Below are 27,927 nucleotides of genomic sequence, written 5' to 3'. Positions count from 1 at the left end.
TCATCTGGTAAAGTATTAAATAGATCATGTGCTTTCATAAGAGTTCTTTATTTCAACATTCACAATTATTTTAAATCAATGAATTAATGTTTAATTACAATAATAAAATAAATTTTAATGTTTCACAGATACTCAATTTAATTGAAGTTAAAGAAAAAATACACACTACAGAAAACTCAGATCATTTATAATTCCTATTACATGCTTCCTGTTTTTCAGTTTTAATACAGGATATCAGTGCAGACTATCTCATAAATCATTTTAATTTTTGAAATTTCAAAGTGTTTATCAATCTCCTGACAACTAATCTAAACACAGTTTACTCATTTTTTATTAATAAAGTATTATAATTAACATTTGCATAAGAACCACAAATTAATGTGTATATTAAAATAGCCTCTCTAGTTAGATTTTTTTAGAATTCTTTTACACTGATTTTACTCCTCATTTAAATCCCAGATGAACTTCAAAGGCAAATCTTTCATATTCCTTTGGAATATTTTATCAAATCTTTCATTTTGCTCCACTGTCAAGTGATGTTTCCAGTCTCCAACGGTACCTAGAAATAAGCACATGATCGGCACCTGGGTGAGTAGGTGGCACTATCAGGGCAAGAGTTTCTTCCCACCCACTTTCATCTCCTTCTCAAGCCACACTAAATATCTGGTAGTTCTCCCTGCGCTTGATACTTCATGTTTCCTTATACAGAAATGAACTAAGAAACAAACTGAAAAACACTTCTGTAGTTCACTATCCTTAGCTATTATGGTTTCACCAACCACTACCATTAAATTATAACCTTTATTGAGATGGTATAACAAAAGTAAAATAGAGGACTAGGTTAGAATTTTTTCATATATTTTACTAAATACCAGGCACTAAAGAAATACAAGTACCATATATTTTCACTCATATGTGGAATTTAATGAACAAACTGAACGAACAAGCAAAATAGGTAGATTCATCGATAGAGAGTAGACAGATAACTCTGGTATGGGGTAACTATTGGGAGTGTAGGGTGGAGAGAATGAGGAATAAAAAGAGAAGGAACTCATGGACATGGACAACAGTGTAGTGATTGAGCGAGGGAGAGAGGTGGGTAGAGGTGGAAGATGGGATGAGGGGATAAATGGGAATGTTGAAAGAATAAAATAAAGAGAAAATATATATCTAAAATTAAAAATAAATAAATGCCGGGCACAGTAGTTGTCAAACTATATCTATCATGTAAATTAATTCTTAACACAACTCCACAATATCAGCATTTCTTCATTTTTAAAATTGAAAGAACTGAAGGGATTAAGAAGTACAAACTGGTCGTTACAAAATAGTCATGGCATGTAAAATACAAAAACACTATATGGTCAATAATATTGTAATAACTATGAATGGTGCCAGGTGGGTACTATAATTTTTGGAGGGATCACTTCATAAATTATATAAATGTCTAACCACTATGCTGTGTACCTGAGACTAATATAAAATAATCTTGAATCACAACTATAATTTAAAAAGTAAAAATAAATGAATAAAAAGCTAAAGATAAAATAAATAAAATTTAAAAGAAAGCCGGGCCAGCAGTGCTCAGTGGTTGAGCGTTGACCTATGAACCAGGAGGTCACAGTTTTATTCCTGGTCAGGGCACATGTCCGGTTGCAGGCTCAATCCCCAGTGTGGGGCGTGCAGGAGGAACCAACCAATGATTCTCTCTCATCATTGATGTTTCTATCTCTCCCTCCATCTCCCTTCCTCTCTGAAATCAATAAAAAGATACTTTAAAATTAAAAAAAAAAAATGAAACCCAAAGATTTTCAAGTAATGAAATCAAGGTCACAGAGGGTATTCAGAGCTGTCATTGCTTCAGTTTTACTTGCTGGAACTTAGAAACTGTCTTAAGCCAATTTTTAAATGATGATTATTTGGCATCTTCAACTATTAAATTTTCTTTCTTAAACACTAGAGGCCCAGTGCATGAAAATTTGTGCAATTGGCAGGGGTGGGGGGCTTCTTCAGCATGGCCTACGTCCTCTTGCAGTCCAGTACTCCTCAGGGGATGTTCACCTGCAAGCATAGGCCCGCTCCCTGGGGGATCGAGCCTAAGCTGGCAGTCAGACATCCCTCTGGCAGCCTGAGAGCCCTTGGGGGATGTCCAACTGATGGCAGTGGGCCTAAGCCATCAGTTGGACATCCTTAGTGCTGCCGAGGAGGTGGGAGAGGCTTGGCTTGTGGCTAAGCAGAGCTCCCCTTGTGGGAGCACACTGACTAGCAGGAGGCAGCTCCTGCATTGAGCGTATGTCCCCTGGTGGTTAGTGTGTGTCATATCAACCTGTCGTTCTGCTGTTAGGGTCAGTTTGCATATAACTCTTTTATTATATAGGATTACCATTGGCATTTGGAACAGTTGGCAAGATATTTATGGGCATTAGAATTACTTTGTATTTGGTCTAGTTAAGCAATGAGACTTAAAAGCTGATAATAAATGGGACAAAAAAGAAACACTTTTTTAAAAAATATAGCAATTTCAAGAAGATCTTCATTACCAAAGAATAAATATCCCTCATCAAAATGCTAAGTTATGGATAAACTAGTAAATAAAATATGAATAAAAGAAGCACAAATTATGTTCTAGAAAAATGTACATTAAAAGATCAAAAAATTTTTTTAATTGAAATTAAGAAATATCAGGGGGGAAATATATTCATTCTTAATTCCTGGCATGTCATAGAGCACAATAAAAATTAATTGCATGTTGTTATTGAATACTTGAATTCCTAGCGTATTGGTTTCATGAAGTATTATTCTACTTTTTACGTTGAAGAAATATGATACATGAGGAAATAACTGTAACTCAAACTCCCTTCCCCACAACAAAATGCATGTTGGTTTACTTCTAGAATGTTCTAGGAAAAATAAAGCAAAACAATAATTGGAGCTGTCCTGGTCACACGTATACATTATCTTCAGGTAAGACTTACTAACCAATTTTAAAGAGTAGGGACACATAGACTAAAGGAAGGACTGCAATATTGATTAATTAGGTTCAAGTGTTAGACTATGTACTAAAAAATTGTGTAGTTTCCTGGGATACTTTTTAGGGCCATTGGCAGTTAAGATCTTTGATTCTCTCCAGGTTCCAAATGACAGTACTTAGAAAGACATGGTAAAAACACGCCTTAATTATTGTAGGGACCAAGCAATCATGGAACTCTCAACACTTTTACTTCTAAAAACCCCTGAGCATCACCTTTGCGTAGAAAATGTCCCTCATCTGTTCTTTTCCCAAATTCATATTTTAGAATCTCATCATAATTTGCTCTTGGATCAGACTTCATGTTCTGAAATGTAGCCTGTTTCACAATAGCTTCCACATCCTCTTCACTCAGTTCTTTCTCAAGAAAATGGCTGATTTTAAGCACAGAACTTCTGAGATCCTGAAAGAATTATGGGTATGAGAAACTATTCAGCTTACAAAGAATGCACGAGTTACATCCCAACATCTTCATCACATTTTGGAAAACTGAAGGTGATTGGACTTATTGTAAGTCTAAAGTTTGACAAAGATACATTACTTTCCTATTCCTTCTATGAAAATGAGTGCTCTGGTTGTCAACTTTGTTAGAACTTTCTACTGTTTGATTTTATAAGGACAACTCACCTTCATTCACTCATTCATTCATTCAACTAGCACTTTTAGGAATGCTATGTTTCAAAAACTGTGATAAGTGCTGGAGAAGTTTAAGAGAACAATAATATGCTATGTGTGCTTGTTAAGAGTTTATAATTTCATGAGGGAAAGAGTAAAGCAAGTAATTAAATACAATGGCTACAAAAAAGGAAAGTCCAAGTTTGGTGGCTTCATTGGTTATTTCTACCAAACACAAATGAAAGAAGACTTAACACCGATCCTCAAACTCTTCAAAAAAATCAAAGAGGAGGAAATACTTCCAAACTCATTCTATAAGGCCAGCATTACCCTGATACCAAAGCCAAATGAGAACACTACAGGAAAAGAACACTAAAAACCAATATTGTTTATGTAAGATAAGATACAAAAATCCTCAAGAAATCACTAGCAAACAATTTAAGTACTGGGTTAAAAGAACTGTACACTATGAACAAGTGGGATTTAATCCTTGAATGCAAAGATGAACAGCCCTAGTTGGTTTGGCTCAGTGGGTAGAGCCTCTGCTTACAGACTGAAGGGTCCAGGGTTTGATTCCAGTCAAGGGCATGTATCACAATTACAAGCTCCTCCCCAATCTGGGCCCTGGTCAGGGCACATGCACTAGGCAAATAATCAATGTGTTTCTCTCACATCAATATTTCTCTCTGTCTGTCCCATTCTCTGTCTTTCACTCTCCCTAAAAATCAATGGGAAAATATCGTCAGGTGAGGATTAACAACTACAACAACAAATGATCAGGAACAAGGCAAGGATGCCAATTCTCCCCATTTATATTCAGCCTAAACTGGAAGTTCTAGCCAGAGTAAATACACAAGAAAAAGACATCCAAATTTAAAGAAAGATGAAAATTATGTGTTCACATACAACATGATTATATACATAGAAAACACTATAGATCTACAAAAAACAAACAAACAAAAAAACCCTGTTAGAACTATACTAAAAAAAACCCAGAAAACTTTTAGATACCAAACCAACATCCCCAAATCATTTGCATTTATTTACACTAACAATGAAAAGTGGTTTACCAAAATTGTCTCTAACTAGTTTGCCTAAATTTACTGTTATCACTTTTAAACCCATTAGAGGGAATTACATTCTGAAGGTACTAATTCTATCATTGCTATTCTTCTAATAACTGTCAAAGGGCTCATTATTGCTTTTAAGATGAAGAAATTACTATCAATAACAAAGACTACAGACCTTGCATGGTCTGGCTCCTACTGTATACACCTCTCTACCTTAATCTTTCATTCCCTCCACCTTGCTCTTTAACTTCTTCCTTCCAAGATATCATGCACTTGACAGATTCAGATAATTTGCACATTCTCTCTTCTTGACTTAGACTTCTCTTTTACTTCTCTGCCAACTCATATCTATTCGCTTGAAGTTGTCATGTTACTTTTCCAGAAATAATTGCCTATTACTTATTCCAGATCAGTATATTTCATGTACTATCATACCTGCACTTTTCCTTAATAACAGTTATCACAGGTTTGAAGTATATATACCTACTTAGTGAATACTTGTCTTTCCTGTTGGATTATAAATTCTATAAATAAAGGGTTCAGTTGTCTTTGTCTGATGATTTAGGGTCTGTCACATAATAGGCATTTTATAATTTTGAATTAATGAGCAAGATATGTAGCAGTGAGTCAATATATCAACCATAGATCACAAAATAGTAAACTTCAAATGTGTTTGGTTGGGTTTACACAATGTATTAAGACAGTTTTCATTGGATGCCAACATGTAAATATTATGTGATTTCCATGAAAGCTACAGTTCAAGGTTCTCTTTAATAAAAACAACAACAAAACACAAAGAACTCGCATCACTGGGCACACAATTCCTCTGACTAATGGGCTAAATCTTAGTGGCTTCTCGCCCCAGCGTTGTTTTTGTTTGTTGTTTGTTTGTTTAATATTTTTGTTGATTTTTAGAGAGAGAGGGAAAGAGAGGTGGAGAAACACCGTGCCTCTCACCAGGGATCAAGCCTGCAACCCAGGCCCTGCCTGGGAATCGAACCAGCAACACTTCAGTGCATAGGATGACAACCAACTAGTCACATGGGCCAGGGCTGGCCCCACTGTGCCTTTTCTCTTTTTTCAATCACTAGTCATGTGAGTTTGCCCTTATTGACACAGATGGGTGCATGAAAAGGAACCACAAAAGATGACTGTGTACAGTGGGAAGAGAGCCCTGAGGAAACCAATAATTGAAAGATGGGCCGGAAATGAGAAACCCCTGAAAAAGCATGAGAAGTAGTTAGGTTCCAAGAAAACTGGGAAAATGCGGTTCATTAAACCCAAAATCAAAAAGGGTTTCAAAGAAATAATTTTTAAAAATAACCTTCGCCTCTTACCTTTTTCATTTCCTCATACATCATAAACAGAATATTGAAGTCATGTCTGTGCTCATACCAGCCTCTGACGTGATCAAACCAACGGCTTCCTACCACTGGGTGGGGGGGGGGGGGATTGAAAAGGTAAAGATGTTGCACTTATCAAACAGCAAAGTAGAGACTTTCTTTTCTGTTCTGGAATCCTCCAAAAGGTAAGTAAAGCCCCCACCACTGGACATCTATGTTACCTGGTAAAAATGGTGCTTTGGGAAACAATTTCATGATTTTAATGGAAACCTGCCTCTCCTGTGCATGTAGGGAAAGCAGCAGAGGAGAAAATAAGAAGCCCAAGCAACTCATCCTGAAGACTGAAGGGAAGCTCCTTACTTTCTTACTTCTTCCACCTGAAAATCTGTCTTTATTTCTCCTTTTATCTACTTTAAGATGTCTGGATAGCAACTTCAGATATCTATAAGACAGAACCTGAATCTAATCTTCTAAATAAGTGAGAGCCCCAGTTCCACATTCCACAAGCCTCTCCCATCAACCTATCCTCCTCAGTGTTGAGATGAATATTGCACCGCTGCCATGTAAAGCCTACCATAAGTCCATGACAGAACACAAACACTACGTCCACTTTGAATGGGTACGCCATTGTGGTTCTCTTATGATCTGGTCAAACTGTTTCTTAAACAATATGCCTTTGCAATCATAGCAATCCCCAAAGTGGTCCTGGTGAGAATAGAAAGGCCATTGGGTGGCAAAGTAAATTAACGGAGCAGTAACCACTTATGTGCATCCCGCTTCTATCGTTACTCTTCTTTCTTTCCTTAAAATGTGTTCCCCAGGTTTGAGAATTTGGCTAAATGGCAACATGGCCTCCTAAACAAGTTGAATGCATAAATTCATAGTTACCATTTCCATCTAGAAACCTTTTCATGAAATGTTCCATATCATTCCCAGGTTCAAGACGGACCACCACATTTGAAAAATGGAAGTATGAAGTCATAACATCCTTGGGGTTTCTGTAGACGTAAATAATCTGCAGGGGGTATAGGAAAACATTTTTAACAATTTTTGGTTGTCCTTAGAGGTTGTTGGTGTTTTTGTTGTTGTTTTTTCACACCAACATATGTCACTATATGAATGCATAATAATTTGTTTCATCCTGCCTACTATTATGGAAATTTAGGTTATAGCCATTTTTGTTTTCTATTAAAAAGACTGTTGAAGTAATCAACTTTATTCACCTAACATTTCACATACACAAGCATATAGAAATAATTTTTAAAGTAAAATTATTTATTTGTAAGGTTGGTTAATATTACAAATTACCCTGCATAGAAACTGTTTCTGCCCTAACCAGTTCTGTTCAGTGGAGATAGTGTCCTCTTGCAGACTGAAGGGTCCTATGTTTGATTCTGGTCAAGGGCATGTACCTTGGTTGCTGGCACTTCCCCAGTAGGGGGTGTGCAGTAGGCAGCTGATCAATGTTTCTCTCTCTTATCGATGTTTCTAACTCTCTATCCCTCTCTCTTTCTCTCTGTAAAAAATCAATAAAAATATATTTAAAAAAAGAAAAAGTAAGAAACTGTTTCAATGTACCCTCTGTGAGCGGTAATTGACATTTGATAAAAAGCCCAGATAGCATTCAAGATCATTTCAAAAAGGAAACACTACTTAACAGATGATGTTGAAACAAATAATTATCCATATAGTATAAAACTGGGATTCTAATTCATACCTCACCACAGACCCCCAGAAAAAAAAAATCATTTACAAATGGATTAAGGATTTAAATATGAAAGCAACATTTGACATCTTAAAAATAAAGAATATATTTCTGGTTTCAGAGAAGAAAAAGATTTCTGAAACAGAAAAAATTTATTTCCGTTAAAATAAAAATTGATCAATTAAAGTGTATTAAGTTTTAAAGAATGCTATTAATCATAATATATAGCATGAAGTTACAAAAAGCAACAAAGTATGAGAAAAGCAACGCATATAACCAATAATTTATTAGTATCCAGAATATATGTAAAAGAATTCATTAAGAAAGAGACAATGAAATTTAGAAATTGGACAAAAATCATAATAATTTCACATAATAAGAAATAATTATGGCCAATACAATATCAAAAAGTGCTTAATCTCATTATTGATTAGTAAACTGCAAACTCAGATTAGTTTGAGATATGATTTTATAATTTATATTAAAAACTAAAAAGTTTGCCCTTAGCCTGTTTGGCTCAGTGGATAGAGCACAGGACTGCATACCAAAGTGTCCCAGATTCGATTCTGGTCAAGGGCAGGTACCTAAGTTACAGGCTCTTCCTGGCCTGGACCCTGGTCGGGGTTCATGCAGGAGGAAACCAATTGATATGTTTCTCTCACATCGATATTTCTCTCTGTCTTCCCTCTCTCTCCCACTCTCCCTAAAAATCAATGGAAAAATATCCTTGGGTGAGGATTAAAAAAAAAAGAAAAACAATGTGTATTGCAATGTAATATATACATTTGCTGCAACTTACCTATCCATCAATACACTAAATATTGTAGAGCCATACAATAAATTCTACTAAACCATTAAAAAGAATAGAATTTTATGTGCTGTCATCAAAGAAATGTAGCTGTATACTATATAATCACACTACAAGCAATGTGTGGGATGACCCAATTTATGTACATACTTATAATTCCATATATATATTTAATGTGTAAAACAGTATCAAAAATTACAATAATCACATTTGAAAGACTGTGGATGAGTGGGGCTGGAAAAGAATATTTGAAGAAAGTATTTTTGTTTGTGCCAAAGGTTCATAAGCTATTTATATAACTTACTTTAGCTTTTTTGCTCTTGAGACCTTTTGGTACTAAATAATATGGAAGGTGGGAACAGAAGAGGCGAGGAGATGGTCTGTTGAGACAGTCTGTTTTGAGTATATTGTATTCCAAGAAGGGGATTCTCACAAGGGTTGCCAAGTCTTCAGTTCTGTTACGATGACCCTCAAAATAAATCAAGCTTAATATCTGCTGAGTCCAGGTGGTACCTGTAAAAATAAAAATTTCATTTCCAAACCTGAATTAATGTTTTATTTACAATGTCCATAATTATGCCATCTATCTCAAAACTATTTGGAGCTTTTTCTTTCTTTTTAACCACTCCAAATATGCCAAGGAAATGTGCCCAACTTTTTTTCTCTGTCTTTTATATTAAAATTAGCAAAGATAAAATTAGGTGTTCTAAGTTCCGTTTTTACTCAAAAAGAGTTGTGATAGTGATTTAGATTAACCCTTCAGCTCTTTTTTTCCCTGTGATTCATGTAGTTTCTGTTCGTGTGATTTTCTGCGGCTGTCTCTGTTTCTCCTTCGTCTTTCTGAAAGTTTTACCTTTTGGAAATAAAGACAGTTTAAAAGCTCAAGACCCCCTTAAACTTTTCTTTTTAACATTGTGTAGGTCTCCCAATACAGTGCTAAATGAAAGCACTGATGGGCATTCTTGTCTCATACTTGATTTTAAATGTTTCACTATTGCATTTGATGTCTGTGGTAGTTTTTGGTAGAGTCTATTCATCAGGTTAAAGAAGTTGACTTTCTTTTTTTTTTTTTTTAAAGACTAGTTTTTTATTTTTTTATTCTTCTAAATGTGTTTTATTGATTTTTTACAGAGAGGGGTACAGAGTTTGAAACATCGATCAGCTGCCTCCTGCACACTCCCCTCTGGGGATGTGCCCGCAACCAAGGCACATGCCCTTGACCGGAATCGAACCTGGGACCCATCAGTCCCCAGGCTGACGCTCTATCCACTGAGCCAAACCGGTTAGGGCAAAGAAGTTGACTTTCTCCCTAGTTTGCTAATAGTCTCCCTTAGGAATGTATGCTGAATTTTATTAAATGCTTGTTCTGCACCTGTTGAGATGATAATTCAGGCTTTCTACTATGCTCTAGTAATGTGGGTGAACTGCATTCATATATTTTTAAACCAATCTTGAAATAAAGCCACCTGGTCACAGTGGTACTTTTTTTGACATTGCTAGATTTGTTTTTGCTCATATTTACTTGGTATATGATTTTTGCACCTATGTTCATGAATATATAATCAATGTACTAAAAGAATCTGAGGTGTCAATAGTCTTCCAATCATTGCTACTCACTTGAGTAGACTTAATAGATACAGTAGGTTTGATAAAATGTATGCCGATTTCTGGAAAGTCACTAATATCCCCTTAAGATGAGTAAGATATCAGCAGATTGGGCTAAGGACAAATACTTAGGCTGGATTAAGGGTAAAGGAAAAATTCTTATGGGCTGCTTAACCTAAAACTAAGAAAACTGAGGCACCACCCACATCTAAGGGAGGAAAATAAAAAACACCTGATATCAAATGTGCTGGCACATTTTGCAGAGTAGAAACATCCAGGGAAAAGGCATTGTATTTAATTTGGAGAAAGTAAACAGGGTCCTGAATTTCAAAGTCAATGGTAAAAGGGAGGGACTGGAGCACTTTCATGAAAACCAGGAATGACTTTTTTGTATTGACTTTGACTCCAATGTATCTCTGAGCAATATTAACCACTTGTACAACATTGATTCAAGAACACCAATCACCCTGTGTTCTAAAAAGCACATATAAAAAATAAGCTTTTAAGGGGAATGTAAGATTTGAAGACAGTTTCCATTAGTTCAAAATTCTTTCATTATTATAGGGAAATAAAAGCAATTAGAGTAATTGAAAAGCATATTATGAATTAGTTCTGACTGAGAAATGCTGCTAACCAAAAGCCTGCTGGGTTTTTTAAATATATTTTCTTCCATTCTCAGAGAAAGCCAACAGGTCAGCATTGACCTAGTATCTGCTTTGGCTCAATGTTTGGTTTCTTCTGAGGTGCCTTAAAAAACAACAATATATGCATTTTAAATGAGCTCATATAGTAAAACTTTGAGATTTATTTAACTTATTAAACATCCTAATGGTGCTCTAAATGTAGGCTGGGCTACTATTAATGTCTGGAAAAGGGCTCATTTGTACACATGTATTACCAAACCAGAGTGAAAACTGATAGCAGGTAGTCCACTCCTCAAACTTACCAGATTTTAGATATGTAATTATGAAGACATCATCATCTCTAATTTCAAAGTCATCTAGATTTTCTAGAAAGTCAGCATCAACGAAAGAAGATTCAAAATTATAGCCTTTAAAGTTCAGCAAATATGTGTCTTTGTTGTCCATACTTATTCACCTACAAGTAAAAACAAATAAAACACTTTTCAATTTCTTAGTATTTTATATTATGTACTAACACTTACTGAGTGTTCAATATATGCCAAGCACCTTTTAAATGTCATGTGTCTCAACCCATGCCTTACTAAACATCATCCTATATAATAAAATTCTAACATGCAAATAAACTGAACTGCGTAACAACCAGTTGCTATGATGCACACTGACCACCAGGGGACCGACGCTCAAAGCAGAAGCTGCACCCTGGGGGTCATTGCACTCTCATAGGGGGAAGCACCACTGAGCAAGAAGCCAGGCTCACAGCTGGCAACTGCAGCAGCAGTAGCGGGAGCCTCTCCCACCTCCATTGCAGGTCGGCGGTAAGGAGCAAGAAGTTCCAGACTGAGAGAGGGATGTCTGACTCCTGGCTTAGGCCCAAACCCCCTGACAGGCAGATATCCTTTGAGGGATATGGGACTGCGAGAGGGCCCAGGCCGGGCTAAGTGCCCTCCCTCACCCCACTCCAGTGCATGAATTCGTGCACTGGGCCGCTAGTGCATATATAAAAATTTATTCTTAACAGCAACCAAACATTCTTAGAGGTTTTATCACTATTTTAAAGATGAGGAATCTAAGATACTAAAAGGTTAAACAGCTTTTCCTAAAACCCCATGAGGGAGGTATTATCATGATTCCAAACATAGAACTAAGGAAAATAAGGTAAAGGAGGTGCAAGGTTGCCCAGATGGCAGACCTGGCAGGATTTGATGCCAGACTATTCGGCCACAGAGCCCATTCCTTCAATCACTTTACTGATACAGTTTCTTAATGTGCCGAGCCAGCTCAGCCAAGGGTTCAAAAGCCTGAGTGAGGGCAGTGAAAGGATGAAGAAATGACAGACAAAGAGAATAAGCTGGGTCTAGGTGGATCTTCCTGTGCCTGGCTGAGGCCACAGAGAGAGATCCAGAGGCAAACTGAGCCTTTATTTTATAGCCAGAGGTAAACAAGGTAGTGGTCACTGTAGTGACAATGTTCTTGTGAGTTTCACTTGTTTTGGCAGCACTTGCTGCACCTCCCCCAACCCATTAGCTACCCAGATAAGATCTAGGGAGCATCATAAGGTCAAGCCTAATTATGCTAAGAGGACTGTGCCCTCTAAGCTGGACCTTGTTTGTGGCTGTGCCAACAGGTCAGTCTGAGGTTTAACCCTATAGCCGGGCCCAACATCTTGCCCTTTTTTGTTTTTAAGCTACTATAATGAAAGTAAAACTTAAGCATCAAGAACAAAACTCTGGCTATTAAAACAATGCCAATGCAAAACCCAAACTACAGACATGTTAACATTTTAAAACTTAAACATAAAGGTCTGGATATTAACAAAACAAAACAATGCCAATGTGTTAACATTTTTAAAACTAGTAAGAATAACAAAACAATGCTAATGCAAAGCAGCAATAAGTGAGTTTCTGCTAAATGAAAGTTTCTTTTGCTAATTTACTCAGAGTCCTCGGACTTGGCTGAGCAAGACTTTGCAGAAGACTGGCAGCTAACCAATGCTAGCATAGCCAGAAACATGATTGAGGGAGTAGCTTCCACATCTTGTTTCTCTACGATCTGCTGGGCCTCAGTTGTTAACTTCTTCAGCTGACCCCATGTTGGCATCTCAGTCCCTTGCATAGCCTTCCTTTTCTTCTTTTTTCCACTATGCTGTCATCGGGGCAACCCTCAGTGTTTTGAACGATGGGACAAGGAGCTTCTCTGGGTCCATTGTGGTGACATATGAAAGTCTCCGGTTCCCAAATTGACTGCACTGCTCCTTCTGGAAAGATACAAAACACAACCTCTTCCCCACATCATAACTAGATCTGGTAAAACTCTTGGCTGGTTTGTGCAAAACTCTTGCGGGGCTAAGTCGGCAGAGGCTATTGTACAGGAGGCCCGATGCCTTTCGGCTGCTGTACAAATCTCTGCATTGTAATTCAAAAAATTTAACAGATAACATTCTTCAATTTAACAGATAACATTCTTCTCCCCTTTTTTTATTTTTATAAAAAAGGTTTATATTGATGTAATTCTGACCATTCATAAAGAATGTTTATAGTTGATGGAATCCTGACCATTCATAAATGGGTATACATTTTAGAGCTTGCTACTGCATTCGTCCTCATCCTTGGTAATGCTGTCAGGTGTTCCAAAATGTTAAATCAGAAGATATCACATGAAGCCTCAATAAGACAGCTTATTTTAACTCGGCTAAATGGGGTGAGAACTCATTAGAAGAATACTAAACATGGTATGATGAAACCTGAAGAAATAGCTCTGGCTTCCTAGATACATATAAAAATACATGCTCCTCTGTATTTATGACCTCCTACTTTAACTTAAGATGTTGCAAATTATGCAGCTTTACATGTTTATAGTGAATTGGTTCTACTTTTGAGCCTTAGCACTTCAAAATAAAACGTTAACTTTGAGTCAAACTGTTAGTTTTTCTTTTTGTGTCAAGAGCTAACTTTGATGTGTTAAAACTTAAATAAAATCCATTTACTCAATCCAAAACAGGCATTAAAAAGAAAAACCACAAGTCCTGTCTTATATCCATTTTAAGAGTAGGATTGGCGCTTTTCGCTATTACCTGAGTCCTGATCTATCACTCCAGAGAGAACTTGCCAATCCTGCGCTTCCCTGGGTGGCATGATAAAGTGCCGGGGTCCAACCCCAGCGGGTCCAGGGGTCCCCAAAGGTGTGGACGGAGTCGGCGAAGAAGGAATGACACGGAGACAGTGTTCAGTTGATCAGCATAGCCGGGTTCTCTTGTCAGGGTCTCCAGCCAAGTTTTGGTCTGGATCTCCAGAGAGGTTCTGCTTTGGATCTCCAGCGAGGTTCTGTAGCCATGTTCCCTCGCTAGGTTCTCCAGCCAGGTTCTGTCCAGGCTCTCCAGTCAGGTTCAGTGTCCAGGTTCCAGTCAGGTTCTCCTGCCAATCTCTGTAGTCAGGTTCAGTCCAGGATCCCCTGCCATGCTCTCTCACCAGGCTCCGCCTCCAGGCTCCGAGGTCAGTCCCTGTCCAGGATCCTCCGGCATGCTCTCGCCAGCGAAGTTCTTCTGTCTCTAGAGAACGTTCTGTGTAGGTTCTGTGCCTAGGCTCTGTCTCTCTTGGTCCTGTCTTCCAAGCCCTGTGTCCTTAGTTCTGTGTTCTGAGTTCTGTGTCTCTGTCTGGTTCTGTGTTCTGAGTTCTGTCTCTTTCTGTCTTGTTACATCTGTATTTATACCAGTTGACTCAATCCCATCAATCTCTATTACAAAGGTTAGGGCGTTTCTTATCTCCATTCCAGGGAGAAAAGATTATGTAGTTTAAGCATGATTGTTCGTAGTTAAAGGGATTAATTACCCGCCTGGCACTTAGTTGAGGGGTTTTATTCCCTCCCTAACTTCAGGGGAAAATCCCTACCTGGGGATTCAACCTTTCTTGGAGAGGTGACCTTGGTTAAAACACAGTGCCAAGAAGGTGAGCAAACATATTAAGAACCGTATGCCATATATGCCAGGTCCCTTGAAACAGCAAGGATGGACCGGCTCCCGGCAATAAAGGTTTACTGAGTCAGCTGGAAAGGCTGCAGTGGGGTTAAGGATAAGGACCCTACTGTTTGGCGGGACCGGTGCTGGCCCCGCTTGTAGTTTTCCTGCCTATGGGACATTGGATTATCACCAACATCAGCCATTTACCCAATTGCTTTCCTCTCCTGCATCCTGAACATAGTTCAGGGTAAAAGGAGAGGCTTATGAGCAACAGAAAGCTCTCCAAATGTTTGCACCAGACCCCCATCATCCCAAACCTGCCGGCACTGTTCCCTTGCTTCCTCCAATCCTTGTTCATATTTGGGAGGAAGTGCATCTTCCAGAGTGCTCTCTCCCACAGGAGCTGTAGCCCCCGGGACTGGAGGAGGCAGTGGAGATGCCGATGGTACCGGTGGAGTCGGAAGCCTCTGGTAGCCTTCACCCATCTGTCCTGATTCCCCTGCCACATTCATCTACTCCCTTTCTGGAGTGGGCTCTAGGCAGTCCCAAATCAGGGACCAAAGACTGAAAGCAGAGGCAGGCATTTCCTCTGGACCTTCAGCTATATAATGATCTTTGAGTTGTTTTCCTACCTTCTCCCATGCCTCTGTATTTACCTTTCCTTCCTCAGAAAACCATTGGCAGATTGTACTCACAAAACCGAACAACTCAAAAAGCTGTTCATACCTCACAGAACAGCCCCGTGCTTAGAGCATAACATTAAGCATGGATACGTATAAATTCTTTTCCTGCGATCCTGAATTTCCCATGTTTTACACCTAGTTATATCACGGAACTTCGCTCCTTACCTTCCTCCTGCTTTCTGCACGTGCTTCACTGGAGCGTCCTTTCACCTGACAACTGTAGTTCCCCCAAACTCAGGCCCCGTGCTGGGTGCAACATGTGCGGAGCCAGCTCAGCCAAGGGTTCAAAAGCCTGAGTGAGGGTGGTGAAGGATGAAGAAATGACAGACAAAGAGAATAAGCTGGGTCTAGGTGGATCTTCCTGTGCCTGGCTGAGGCCACAGAGAGAGATCCAGAGGCAAGCTGAGCCTTTATTTTATAGCCAGAGGTAAACAAGGTAGTGGTCACCATAGTTACAATGTGCTTGTGAGTTTCACTTGTTTTAGCAGCATTTGTGCACCTCCCACAGCCCATTAGCTACCCAGATAAGATCTAGGGAGCGTCATAAGATCAAGCCTAATTATGCTAAGAGGACTGTGCCCTCTAAGCTGGACCTTGTTTGTGGCTGTGCCAACAAATCAGTCTGAGGTTTAACCCCATAGCTGCGCCCTACACTTAGTATTTCATATTTTTATTATTATAGAAACTAGAGGCCTGGTGCATGAAAATTCATGCACTGGAGGGGGGTCCCTCACCCGGGCCTGTACCCTCTCACCACCCAGGAGCCCTCAGGGGCAAGAGGTGACCTGGCAATCAGGGGAAGGAGACGCCCCATCACACCTCTGCTGCTGCCACTGCTGGCAGCACAAGCCTCGGCAAGCCCTGGTTACCTGAGCCTTGAGTGGACTTAGTTGGCTGGGCAGCTGTCATCCGAGGCTTGCCTGTTGTAAGAGGCCGTGGTGCTACAGGAAAGGCCTGACCCAACTCCAAGTCATGTAAAAGACATGAACTTGGCTTGCACCCCAGTTCTTGTGATCTAGGCAAGCAGACATTTTGTCATAGCAGCTGTCAAACATAGATGGACCTAGACAAAGCTTGCCCAGTCTTGCCCAGCCTGTAACGATCTGCTACTTCCCCATCAGAAGCCAAGCCCTAACAGTGATCTATGAAGCATGACTAGCCACAGGTTAGCTATAAAACAGTGTGTGTAAAAGTTAAAGTTGCTGGTGCCTTGTGCCAGTCCTCCTAAACCCTGGTCTCTGGTACTTTCATCCCACACCGCCATTACCCTACGGGACCATTTGGGAGCGGGTCTCCGCAATTGGTGCCCAACGTGGAGCAGAATGTGGGCTGCGTGAGGACCCCGAAGTATCACTCAGCCGAGTCCATTAAGTAATAGTAAATTTTGGGGAATTTGTGTTAATTAGGAGTAAAACATGGGGCAATTAGAGACCAAAGAGCGCTCTCTGCATGCACAGATGTTAAAGAACATGCTGCAGGCAAGAGGGGCTCGAGTAACTACCTCCCGACTCCTGCCGGGGGGCCACGACGGTGGCCACGCACTGGGTTTGTCCTTCTGGTGTTTATTGTCTGGTATTTGTTGTCCTGGCATTTGTTGTCAAAAAGTCGTCTGCTTCTGTCTGCACCCTGCTGCAATGTTTTTTGAAAATTTTCAGGACTTCAAGGAGCGAGCTGCAGGTTCTGGGCAACCTTAGATTGCATTTGTCTCGTCCTTTGTTGTCTTTGTCTTTGTCAAAATGGGTCAGGGCCAGTCATCTTCGTCGACCCCCTATCAGTCAGGCCCATTCCGGGTGAGTGGAAGGGGAGCTTGATCACCTCCTGGGAAGCTATAGAGCTCCCTCAGGAATGGGGAAATTGTTAGGAATTGGGTGGATTGTTTAAACTCTGAGTGAATGTCTGGTGAAAGTGTGTGAGTGTGGAGGGAGGGGGCCTGCCCTCTCCTCTCCTTTGTGTGGCTCCACGACTTCAGTTACAGAGTCCGAGTGGGCCCCAACCTGCGGTTCCGCGATTCGTCATATGGCATAACGGTGACTCACCCCCACATGGAGGTGACCAGGCCCGGGTTTTATACGGGTGCACCTTAGCTAAGACAAATCTAAGCTCCTAAGGGATGCGGCCACGTGGGCATCTGCATGAGGATCTGTAAAAACAGGTCACCCCCTCCCTTGTCTGTCTCTCGTCACTGATCATCATGGGGTGGGGACAAAGTAAACCCACTGTTAACTAGTCTGTGTGAAGTAAAAGCTACTTTGATTTATTCTGCTGTTCTGTTGATACGCTTGGCTGAACGTTTGGGCTGGACCCGTGGTAGTCTGCAGAAGTCTCTTGGCAGCTACGAAAATTATTTTTCTCAGTCTTTTGCTCACTATTAAAGGGGAATCAGCCCACTTAGCTAATAAAGATTTCTGTCTATCAGTTGCTCTTACCTAGGTTGTAAATTTACTGTATTAAATTAAAGTTCTAGGGTAGATTTAAAGGTTAAGATGTTAATGCTTTTGATTTACAGAAATTCTGAACGGGAGTGGCCCACTTTCCAGGTGGGATAGCCAAATATGGGGACTTATAATTTAACCACCGCTTTTCAGGTTCACCATGTTGTCTATGGCTGGCCGGGTCACCCCGACCAAATTCCCTATATTCAAGTGTAGGTCAATAGTTTAACTAAAGAAACATAGCAAAAAGTTAGAAATAAATATGCCATCTGAATCATTTGCTGAAACTTCCCCCAAAGCAGAAAATGAGGGAAGGGAAGAAGGGAGTATGTGGCGATCCAACATGGGCACCCCCTCCCCATGTATTCTAATTTAAAATCTCCTTCTTGTAACTGAAAAGTTTTACAAAAATTTAAAAATACGTCTAGGATTTCTATACACATATAAAGAGAAAAACTAGCTTGAAACTAATGCATGCATCGTCTGATTGTGGACATTTAGATAGAGTTTTAAGCTAAAATCTCTTTACAAACATACAAAATAAAACCCAAGACTGATTATTTCCTAAGAAAAATGGCAAATTTAACCCAAAGGAAAAAAGATGCTAGCTAGATTCTAGCAGCAGGATTGGCATTTCCATAATAAAGAACAGTTTTTAAATACTGATAAAGGATATTAAAAAGTTAACTTCAAGTCCAAAAAGGAAATTCAAAAAATTATCTCTATTACAAAAATTTACTAAAGAATATACCTTAAAATAATAAATTAGATTTAAATCTCAAGAATTATTAAAATATATTAATTATAAAAATCTAAATAGCCCAGGTAAAAGACGGCTACGCCCTTTAATTAAGGCTAGCTTCCCAAAGGAATTTCTAATAGAGAAAGGGCTAGCCTCCCTTCCCCCCAACAAAACAAGCAGGTAGGCCAAAAATTTCCTACCAGTAGCAACTTCTAAAAAGAGGCTTGCTTCCCAATTTCCCATCCTTAGTAAAAAGAATGTAACGAATTTACATTTGAATAGTTACCTATTTCCAGTCAATAGCAGCCCAAGGCTTTAGGAGTTTACTAAATTAAATTAGATATTCTAAAATAACAAAATACTAAAATACTAATCTAAATTTCCCTTACAAAAAAATCTAAAGGACAAAATTAAATCTATTAATTATATCTTATATTTTTAAAGTTTATTCTCTCTTCTTAAAGAATTTTTTAATAAAGCCAATTTAAAATTACCAGAGGACAGACAAATAGTTAAGGGATATGCTGCTTGTAGTGACTTAAACCATCATCCACCAGTAGAAGGAGTAAATCCTCCTAGTCTCCTTCCAGGTCATCTTTGGCAGATGGATGTCACTCATGTCCCTGCCTTTGGAAGGCAACACTATGTCCATGTGACTATTGAAACTTATTCTGGATTTTTGGTTGCTACAGCCCAAACAGGTAAAGCTACTAAGCATGTAATTAACCACTGTTATACAGCATTTTCCCTTTGAGGTATACCTAAAATTATAAAAACAGGTAATGGACCAGGATATACCAGCAGGGCTTTTCAACAATTTTGTCAATATTACCAGATATTTCACAAGACGGGAATCCCCTATAATCCCCAAGGACAAGGCATAGTTAAAAGGGCACATCGTTCCCTAAAAAAAATCAGATCCAAAAAACAAAGAAGGGGGAGCTATGGGGTCCGTACTCTCCTCACCAAATATTACAACATTCACTATTTACTTTAAATTTTTTGAATCTGGACGCGCAGGGTTTGTCTGCTGCAGATCGACAATGGACCACGGGAGCCCATCGGGCTGCCTTAGTCAAATAGAAAGATCCTAACACTATGGAGTTGCTAACTTGGGGAAGAGGATATGCTTGTGTTTAAGTTCCAGGTGCAGACCCCAGTGACCGAGTTTGCGATCAGATCTCTGAGGAAGAGGCAGGACACGCTCCAGTGGAGGGATCATCGGCAAACGGAGATGACTCCTCCTATCACCTAGGTTCTTTGAAGAGGCTGGATGCAGAAGCTCAAAGCATTCACTCGGAATCCTTTCTGGGGATTAATTTTGGCTTTGATCGCCTTGACTAGACTCTTGCCAGTGACTTCGGCTGAGGTTCACTGGGCTCATGTGATTGATCCACCAACCTTCACTCTGCAGACTTGGAATGACCCTGAGAAGGAAGGATATTCTGTTTCTTGTCAAGGGTGTTCTCACCAATTGTACATCTGTTACTGATAGAAATTTTGACATTGTAGTTTTGCATCAGCCTCCCTTTGTTATGCTTCCTGTTAAAGCCAATGGTACCTGGTATGAGCATTCAGGACTTCAAGTATTGATAAGATTATATGAGTTACTTACTAGACCTAAGAGATTTTTAGGAATTGCAGGTTTAGTAGCTGTAATTTCTCTGATTGCTACTGCTACTACTGCAGCTATAGCTTTAACTCAAGAAATTCATACAGCTCATTATGTAGATCTTGCTAAAAATATGAGTGTTGCTTCAAGAAAGGATCGATAGGAAGTTAGAACAGAAGGCTGATGTTTTGGAACAGACTGAGCTTTTATTAGGGGATCAGTTACAAAATCTTAAGCTTCGTGCTAGTCTCCGCTGTCATACTGAATTTAATAACATTTGTGTAACTCCCAAGTTTTATAATGCTTCCTCTTAGGAATAGAATAAGGTTAAAGCACATCTCTTAGGTATATGGAAGGCCTCTAATACATCATTGGATATTTTGAAATTGCATGACGAAATTCAGGCTATAATGAGTGCAAAGGGACCTGAGCTTCTGCCTGCAGAGGTAGCAGCTAAGATTTTTAATGAGATTGAAAGTTGGTTTTCTTCTACCTGGTGGACCTCATTATTAGGTTCCGGGATTATGATACTTACTAGAGGCCCGGTGCACAAAAATTTGTGCACTGGCGGCGGGGGGGGGGGGGGGGGGGGTTTGGTCGCAGAAGGCAGGCCCAATCCCTAGGTGCCTGCCCCCCAGCTCCTGGTCGGGCTCAGAGCAGGGCCGACAGGGGAGTTGGGGCGCCGCCCCCTGTCACCCACAGAGCAGGGTGGATCAGGAGGTTGCGATGCCACCCTCAGTCAAGCTCAGGGTAGGGCCGATTGGGGGGTTGGGGCGCCGCACCCTGTCACACTCAAGGCAGGGTCTATGGGGAGGTTGCGGTGCCACCCCCTGTCACCCACAGAGCAGGGCCCATCAGGGGGTTGTGGTGCCACCCCTGTCACTCACAGAGCAGGGCGGATCACGGAGTTGTGGTGCCACCCCTGTCACATACAGAGCCGGCTGATCAGGGGGTTGTGGTGCCACCCCTGTCACTCACAGAGCAGGGTGGATCACAGGGTTGTGGTGCCACCCCTGTCACATACAGAGCCGGCCGATCAGGGGGTTGTGGTGCCACCCCTGTCACTCACAGAGCAGGGCCTATCAGGGTTTGGGGAGCTCCCCCCTGTCACACACAGAGCAGGGCCGATCAGGGGGTTGTGATGCCACTCTCAGTCACGCTCAGGGTAGGGCCGATTGGGGAGTTGGGAAGCTGCCCCCTGTCACAATCAAGGCAGGGTCAATGGGGAGGTTGGGGCACTGCCCCCTGTCACCCACAGAGCAGGGCCGATCAGGGGGTTGGGGCACTCCCCCCCGTCACACACAGAGCAGGGCCCATGGGGGGGTTGGGGCACCGCACCCTGTCACACACAGAGCAGGGCCAATCAGGGTTGGGAGCTCCCCCCTATCAAGCACAGAGCAGGGCCGATCAGGGGATTGGGGCGCCTTCCCCTGTCACGAACAGAGCAGGGCATATTGGGAGGTTGTAGCCCCACCCCCTGTCACACACAGAGCCACAGGGCAATCAGGGGGTTTGGGCGCTGCTCCCTGTCACGCTGCTCCAGGGGCCAGGAAGCCTCATGGCTCCGCTGATCCCGGTGCTAGGAGGCCTCGCTGCTCCACTGATCCCAGTGCTGGGAGGCATATTACCCTTTTACTATATAGGATAGAGGCCTGGTGCACGGATGGGGGCTGGCTGGTTTGCCTTGAAGGGTGTCCTGGATCAAGGTGGGGGTCCCCACTGAGGTGCCTGGCCAGTCTGGGTGAGGGGCTGAAGGCCGTTTTCAGGCTGGTGGGTGACTGAAGCTCCCAGCCTCTTCTTTTTTCCTTTTTTTTTATTCTTGGATTTATTTACCTTCTATAGCTGTCACTGGAGCTGAGAGCTGGCTTTAGCTGTGAGACCTCGGCTGCTGAAAGCAGGTTTCTGGGCTTTGTTTACTTTCTGTACTTGAAAATTTGTTGCAACTCCAGCTCTGAGATCCCGGCTGACTGAAAGCAGGTTTCTGGGGTTTCGTTTAGCTTCTATATTTGTAACAATGCTTTTCAGAGAGCAGCTCAGAGCCCAGCTGCAGCAGGCGGGGAAGGTTGGCTTCCTCCATCACTGGAGCAAGCAAGCCTCCTGTTGGTGTCAGTAGCCTGGCTGCCGGCCGCCATCTTGGCAGGCAGTTAATTTGCATATTGCCCTGATTAGCCAAAGGGAAGGGTAGCAGAGGTATGGCTAATTACCATGTTTCTCTTTTATTAGATAGGACTAGATGCCCGTTATCTCCCTCAGCCCGGCCTGTGCCCTCTCGCAGTCTGGGACCCCTCGGGAGATAACGGCCTGCTGGCTTAGGGCTGCTCCTGGGTGGTAGAGGGCAGGCACAATCCTTAGGTGCAGCCCCTGTCATGCACAGAGCAGGGCGGATCAGGAGGTTGCGATGCCACCCTCAGTCATGCTCAGGGTAGGGCTGATTGGGGGGTTGGGGCACCGCCCCCTGTCACACACAGAGCAGGGTGGATCAGGGGGTTGGGGCGCCGCACCCTGTCACACTCAGGGCAGGGCCGATGGGGAGGTTATAGCTCTACCCCGAAACACACAGAGCAGGGCCCGTGGGGGGGGGGGGTTGGGGTGCCGCACCCTGACACACACAGAGCAGGGCCGATCAGGGGGTTGGGGAGCTCCCCCCATCAGGCACAGAGCAGGGCTGATCAGGGGGTTGGGGCGCCTTCCCCTGTCACGAAGAGAGCAGGGCGGATAGGGAGGTTGTGGCCTCGCCCCCTGTCACACACAGAGCTGCAGGGCGATCAGGGGGTTTGGGCGCTGCCCCCTGTCACGCTGATCCCGGTTCCGGGAGGCCTCACAGCTCCGCTGATCCCAGTGCTTGGAGGCATATTACCCTTTTACTATATAGGATAGAGGCCTGGTGCACGGGTGGGGGCAGGCTGGTTTGCCCTGAAGGGTGTCCTGGATCAGGGTGGGGGTCCCCACTGGGGTGCCTGGCCAGCCTGGATGAAGGGATGATGGCTGTTTGCAGCTGGTCACACACCCTTCAGGGTGGGGGTCCCCACTGGGGTGCCTGGCCAGTCTGGGTGAGGGGCTGAGGGCTGTTTTCAGGCTGGCGGGTGACTGAAGCTCCCAACCGCTCCTTTTTTTCTTTTTTTTTTTTTTTTATTCTTGGCCAGCTTTAGCTCTGAGGCTTGGCTCCAGCTCTTAGGCCTCTGCTGCTGAAAGCAGGTATCTGGTTTGTTTGGGTTCTGTAATCGAAACACTGTTTCAACTCCAGCTCTGAGATCCCGGCTGGCTGAAAGCAGGTTTCTGGGGTTTTGTTTAGCTTCTATATTTGTAACAATGTTTCAAACTGCAAGCTCAGAGGCCGGCAGCGGCAGGCGGGAAACGTTGGAGTCTTCCGTCACTGAAGCAAGCAAGCCTCATGTTCGCTTCAAGCTGCCTGGCTGCAGGTTGCCATCTTGGCTGGCAGTTGATTTGCATATCATCCTGATTAGCCAATGGGAAGAGTAGCGGAGGTATGGCTAATTACCATGTATCTCTTTTATTAGATAGGATATGCATATCCATTCTGCTTTGTCTACTTCCAGTCTGCATCCGAGCCATTGGAGGAAGCCTCCGATCCTTGCAAACCGCTGTGCACGAACTGCGCCTAAAACACAAAGAAGGGGGAGATGTAAGAGGCTGTGGGGCTACAGGAAAGGCCTGACCCCACTCCAAGTCATGTAAAGGACATGAACTTGGCTTGCACCCAGTTCTTGTGATCTAGGCAAGCAGACATTTTGTCATAACAACTGTCAAACATAGATGGAACTAGACAAAGCTTACCCAGTCTTGCCCAGCCTGTAACGATCTGCTACTTCCCCTCAGAAGCCAAGCCCTAACAGTGATCTATGAAGCATGACCAGCCACAGCTTAGCTATAAAACAGTGTGTGTAAAAAATAAAGTTGCTGGAGCCTTGTGCCAATTCTCCTAAACCCCGGTCTCTGGTGCTTTCATCCCACACCACCATTACCCGGCGGGACCATTTGGGAGCGGGTCTCCACAGCCTGTGCCTTGGACCAGTCCTGAGCAGCTTGGGGGCTGAGGGGACTGGGTGCCAGCATCTTGTGGCTGTGAGCACAGCCATCTTGGAGGACATGGCAATCAATTAGCATATTTCCTCTTTATGGGCTGTGGGCGCCACAATCTTCGTGATGGCGTGAGGGTCAATTAGCATATCCCCTCTTTATTAGCTAGGATAGGAAATTCTACAATAAATGTACTTTTTTTTTTTTCTGGAACAGAGATAATCTGTTGTCCCTGAAGCTTCTGAGGCTTTGGGATCTGTCTGCCATTTCAAATAAATTGTGGAATATGCTCTGTGTGTAACACCACCTGCTTTTACTTTGGAGATGTCACCCTCATATAGTTGCAAACTATTGTATGGTTTTTATTACATTTTCCAATTGAACTTTTATCATAAATCCTAAATAAATCTAAATAAGAAAGTCAAAATATAAATAGGAAGCATACAGTCTAAAGACATATCTGTTCAAATATTGGACCAGCTATGCCCTAACTGGTTTGGCTCAGTGGATATAGCATCAGCCTGTGGACTGAAGAGTCCCAGGTTCAATTCCAGTCAAGGGCATATACCTTGGTTGGGGGCACATCCTCAATAGGGGATGTGTAGGAGGCAGCTGATCAATGTTTCTCTCTCATCAATGTTTCTAACTCTCTATCCCTCTCCCTTACTCTCTGTAAAAAAATCAATAAAATAGATATAAAAAAATTACACCAGCTAGGCATTTCTCTATTGGATCCACTTACTAAATCTATTATATATATTTCAAAGAGGGAGAGGGAGAAAGAGAGATGGAAACACCAATGATGAGATAAGAGAGAATCATTGATTGTCTGCCTTCTGCATGCCCCCTTCTGGGATTGAGCCCGCTACCTAGGCATGTTCCTGACCAGGAAACAAACTGTGATCCCTGTTTCATAGGTTGACGCTCAACCACTGAGCAACACCAACTGGGCCAGAAATCTATTCTTCAATGTCAAATAGATGAGGAAATCGCAGAAGTTCTAATAACACTAGGTTTAAGACCAACACATATGTTAGTCGTGTACTTTTAAAAATTTTCTGTGCACACCTAGAAAATGAATTTGTTAAAGTTGCATATATGACTTTGTCTAAATTGAATGTCAAAAAACATTAATTCTTTTACAAACAATCTAAATCATCTGCCCAATAGAGGAAAGTCAGAGGTGAGAATTGTGCTGAGTAAGAGTAGAAACATCACTTGCATTAGAATTACTTGGGTTTTGGTAAATGTTCATATTCTAGGCCCTATAACAGACTAATAGGATTAGAATTTCTGGAAAGTGTGCCCTGGAAATTAGCATTTTAACAATCCTGCGGATCACACTTAAAAACAAAAAAAGGGAACCAAAATACTGTTTCAATGAATGTTTATCTCAACCTCCAGAGAAAGCTTTGTGGAATGTTATTTGATCTCTAATTAAAAGATCCAGTTCAGGCCCTACTAAGTAGCTAGAGCTTTCCTGGCTCAAGGTGAAGAAGTCCAGGCAACCTCAACTATTGAGAAGTGAGGATAAAGGAGACTGGCTGGTAAGGCACAAAGAATGCATTCAGGAGATAGATGGAGTGCTGTTATGACTTTGCTATTATGAAGTTTTCCAGGAAAAACCTTGAATAACTCAACTTTTGGAGTGTGGTGAGGAAGAATTTATACTGTAGCACATGGACACACACACACCAAAAAGCACCAATTCCAGGAATTCTTGATTCGGCGTAAAGAGGAAAAAGTGTCAAGCAACCCACGAAAACATTCTAAAATCACTCCTTTTAACTGCTTATTATATTAAGTATGTCTTGCACAGTCTTAAGAGAGAACAAACTATTTTGCAACAGAAACAAGGAGCAAAGAGTGGAGTGTGGAATGCATTTTTATATAGGATCTCGGGACTGGCGAGTCATATATTGTTTGTATCTCCTTAGTGAATATAGGAGAAAGTACTTGTATAAAGAAAAAAATGTCACGTGTTTTCCTTATTCTTGCCCTGAGTACAAAAGAAAAGGAAGAAAAACAGAAAATTGAGGAGAAAGAAATAAATACATTGTATGCTGAAGAGGGGGTAAGACTTGAAAGAGGTCCTATGTCTACGTTTTCACTACTCACTGTTACACGTCAACTGATGAAGCAAAATCCACTTCTGATATAACTGTATGGATGACAGGGAATGATGTGTTGCTGAGAAATAAATACTCCCTACAAGTGTATTTTGGCCAATGAGAAGTGCTCTAGGGAGTCAACAGAGAGCTCAGTTTGAATAAATATATTAGGTAATACAGTGAGGTCTTGACTTACGAGTTTAATTCGTTCCATGACGGAGCTCGTGACTCAAATTACTCGTATGTCAAATCATCAGTGAAAGAGTGAGACACGTGATGCTGGGCTGATGTTGTGGCGTTCACTGTGACGTTCGCTGCGCCAACTAGCGGTGAGGTATCTGAAGCTGGCTCCTAACCCGAATTTTAGCTCACAACTCAAAGCAAAAAATTGGCCAAGAGACGGCTCATATCTCAAAAAACTCGTTAGTTGGGACACTCGTAAGTCAAGGCCCCACTGTACTTTATTGACATAAGAAATAGACATCTGATTAGTCCAGACAAAACAACCGTCAAAACTGGTGGCGATAATAAAGAGAGCTGCATGTAACCAGTTGTCATATTTACTTAAATTGGAAACTACAACAACAACAGGTATTTGAAAGCTGTAGCAACATCTTCCTGGGACATGAAGGATGGCTCATGAATCTTTTAGACCTATCTCAGGAGGCTGGCGTTCCTTTCCAGGTTTTTACTCCAAACATCCTATGTAAAACTGGCTATGACTATGGGAGGTTCAAATAACTTTATAAAATCACAGTGTATTTAAATTTGTTTTCTAAAACATCCAGGGTTGTCCTTCTTAAGTGATGACCTTCCACTCCTGTTTTGTGTTTTTTTAAAAATATATTTAAAAAATATATATATATATTTTTTATTGATTTTTTACAGAGAGTAAGGGAGAGGGATAGAGAGTTAGAAACATCAATGAGAGGGAAATATCAATCAGCTGCCTCCTGCACACCTCCTACTGGGGATGTACCCGCAACCAAGGTACATGCCCTTGATCAGAATGGAACCTAGGACCTTTCAGTCCGCAGGCCGACCCTCTATCACCTGAGCCAAACTGGTTAGGGCTCCACTCCCATGGTCCCTCCCCAGCCCTGATCGTGAACTGGTGGGGTCCTTCAGCCGGCTGATGCCCTCTCTCAATCTGGGACCTCTCAGGAGATGTCAGAGAGCTGGTTTTGGCCTGATCCCTGCAGGCCAGGCCAAGGGACCCCACCAGTGCACAGATCCATGCACTGAGTCTCTAGTTAAGATAATAAAGGTGTTCTCCCTGCTGGAGATTGCTAACAGCTGGTTTCTCAAAAAATCTCCCACTGCTCCGAGGCAAAATGGGAGGGGGAAGGGGAAAAAAAAGAAAAAAAGGTAGTTTTATTTTATGAAACACCTTTTGGTCTCAAGGTGGCAGAATGAGGTTACTAATTGATATTCGGCAGAGGAACTTGAAGACTTAATTTTAAGATAAGGCTTGCATTCCCAGGACTTCCCCCTCTTGTGCCTGCTCGCTTGAACCCCAATAATCTGGGAAGGCCAGGC

At 41.8% G+C, this 27,927-nt stretch overlaps 1 protein-coding gene across 3 annotated transcripts; it reads right to left on the bottom strand.

Annotated features, from left to right (window-relative positions):
* Nucleotides 1–32: 32 nt before the first annotated feature.
* On the bottom strand, nucleotides 33–26,527 carry LOC132236816 (amine sulfotransferase-like). Of its 3 annotated transcripts, none has more exons than XM_059700129.1 (7): nucleotides 26,396–26,527; nucleotides 11,121–11,272; nucleotides 8,874–9,082; nucleotides 6,945–7,071; nucleotides 6,051–6,145; nucleotides 3,245–3,431; nucleotides 33–559 (listed from the first exon to the last, which is right to left on the bottom strand). In XM_059700129.1, exons 2-7 carry the CDS (start codon nucleotides 11,260–11,262, stop codon nucleotides 438–440), a joined length of 882 nt encoding a protein of 293 aa, XP_059556112.1. In that variant the 5' UTR covers nucleotides 11,263–11,272; nucleotides 26,396–26,527; the 3' UTR covers nucleotides 33–437. The 3 variants fall into 3 exon arrangements, with proteins under 3 accessions (XP_059556112.1, XP_059556115.1, XP_059556114.1); XM_059700132.1 differs by lacking the exon at nucleotides 26,396–26,527 and adding an exon at nucleotides 13,889–13,908; XM_059700131.1 differs by lacking the exon at nucleotides 26,396–26,527 and adding an exon at nucleotides 12,903–13,072.
* Nucleotides 26,528–27,927: the final 1,400 nt, after the last annotated feature.

Source organism: Myotis daubentonii, chromosome 6 (assembly GCF_963259705.1).
Source record: "Myotis daubentonii chromosome 6, mMyoDau2.1, whole genome shotgun sequence".
In the NCBI taxonomy this organism is placed as follows: domain Eukaryota; kingdom Metazoa; phylum Chordata; class Mammalia; order Chiroptera; family Vespertilionidae; genus Myotis; species Myotis daubentonii.
Note: the sequence above shows the minus strand (reverse complement) of the source record. Positions and strands in the feature narration are given on the sequence as shown.

Coding starts and splice junctions, on each gene's coding strand:
- LOC132236816 (XM_059700129.1), bottom strand. CDS start 11,262: ATGGACAACAAAGACACATATTTGCTGAACTTTAAAGGCTATAATTTT. Junction 9,083..11,120: donor AATTACATATCTAAAATCTG/GTAAGTTTGAGG, acceptor TTATTTTTACAG/GTACCACCTGGACTCAGCAG. Junction 7,072..8,873: donor TCAAGAGCAAAAAAGCTAAA/GTAAGTTATATA, acceptor TACCCCCTGCAG/ATTATTTACGTCTACAGAAA.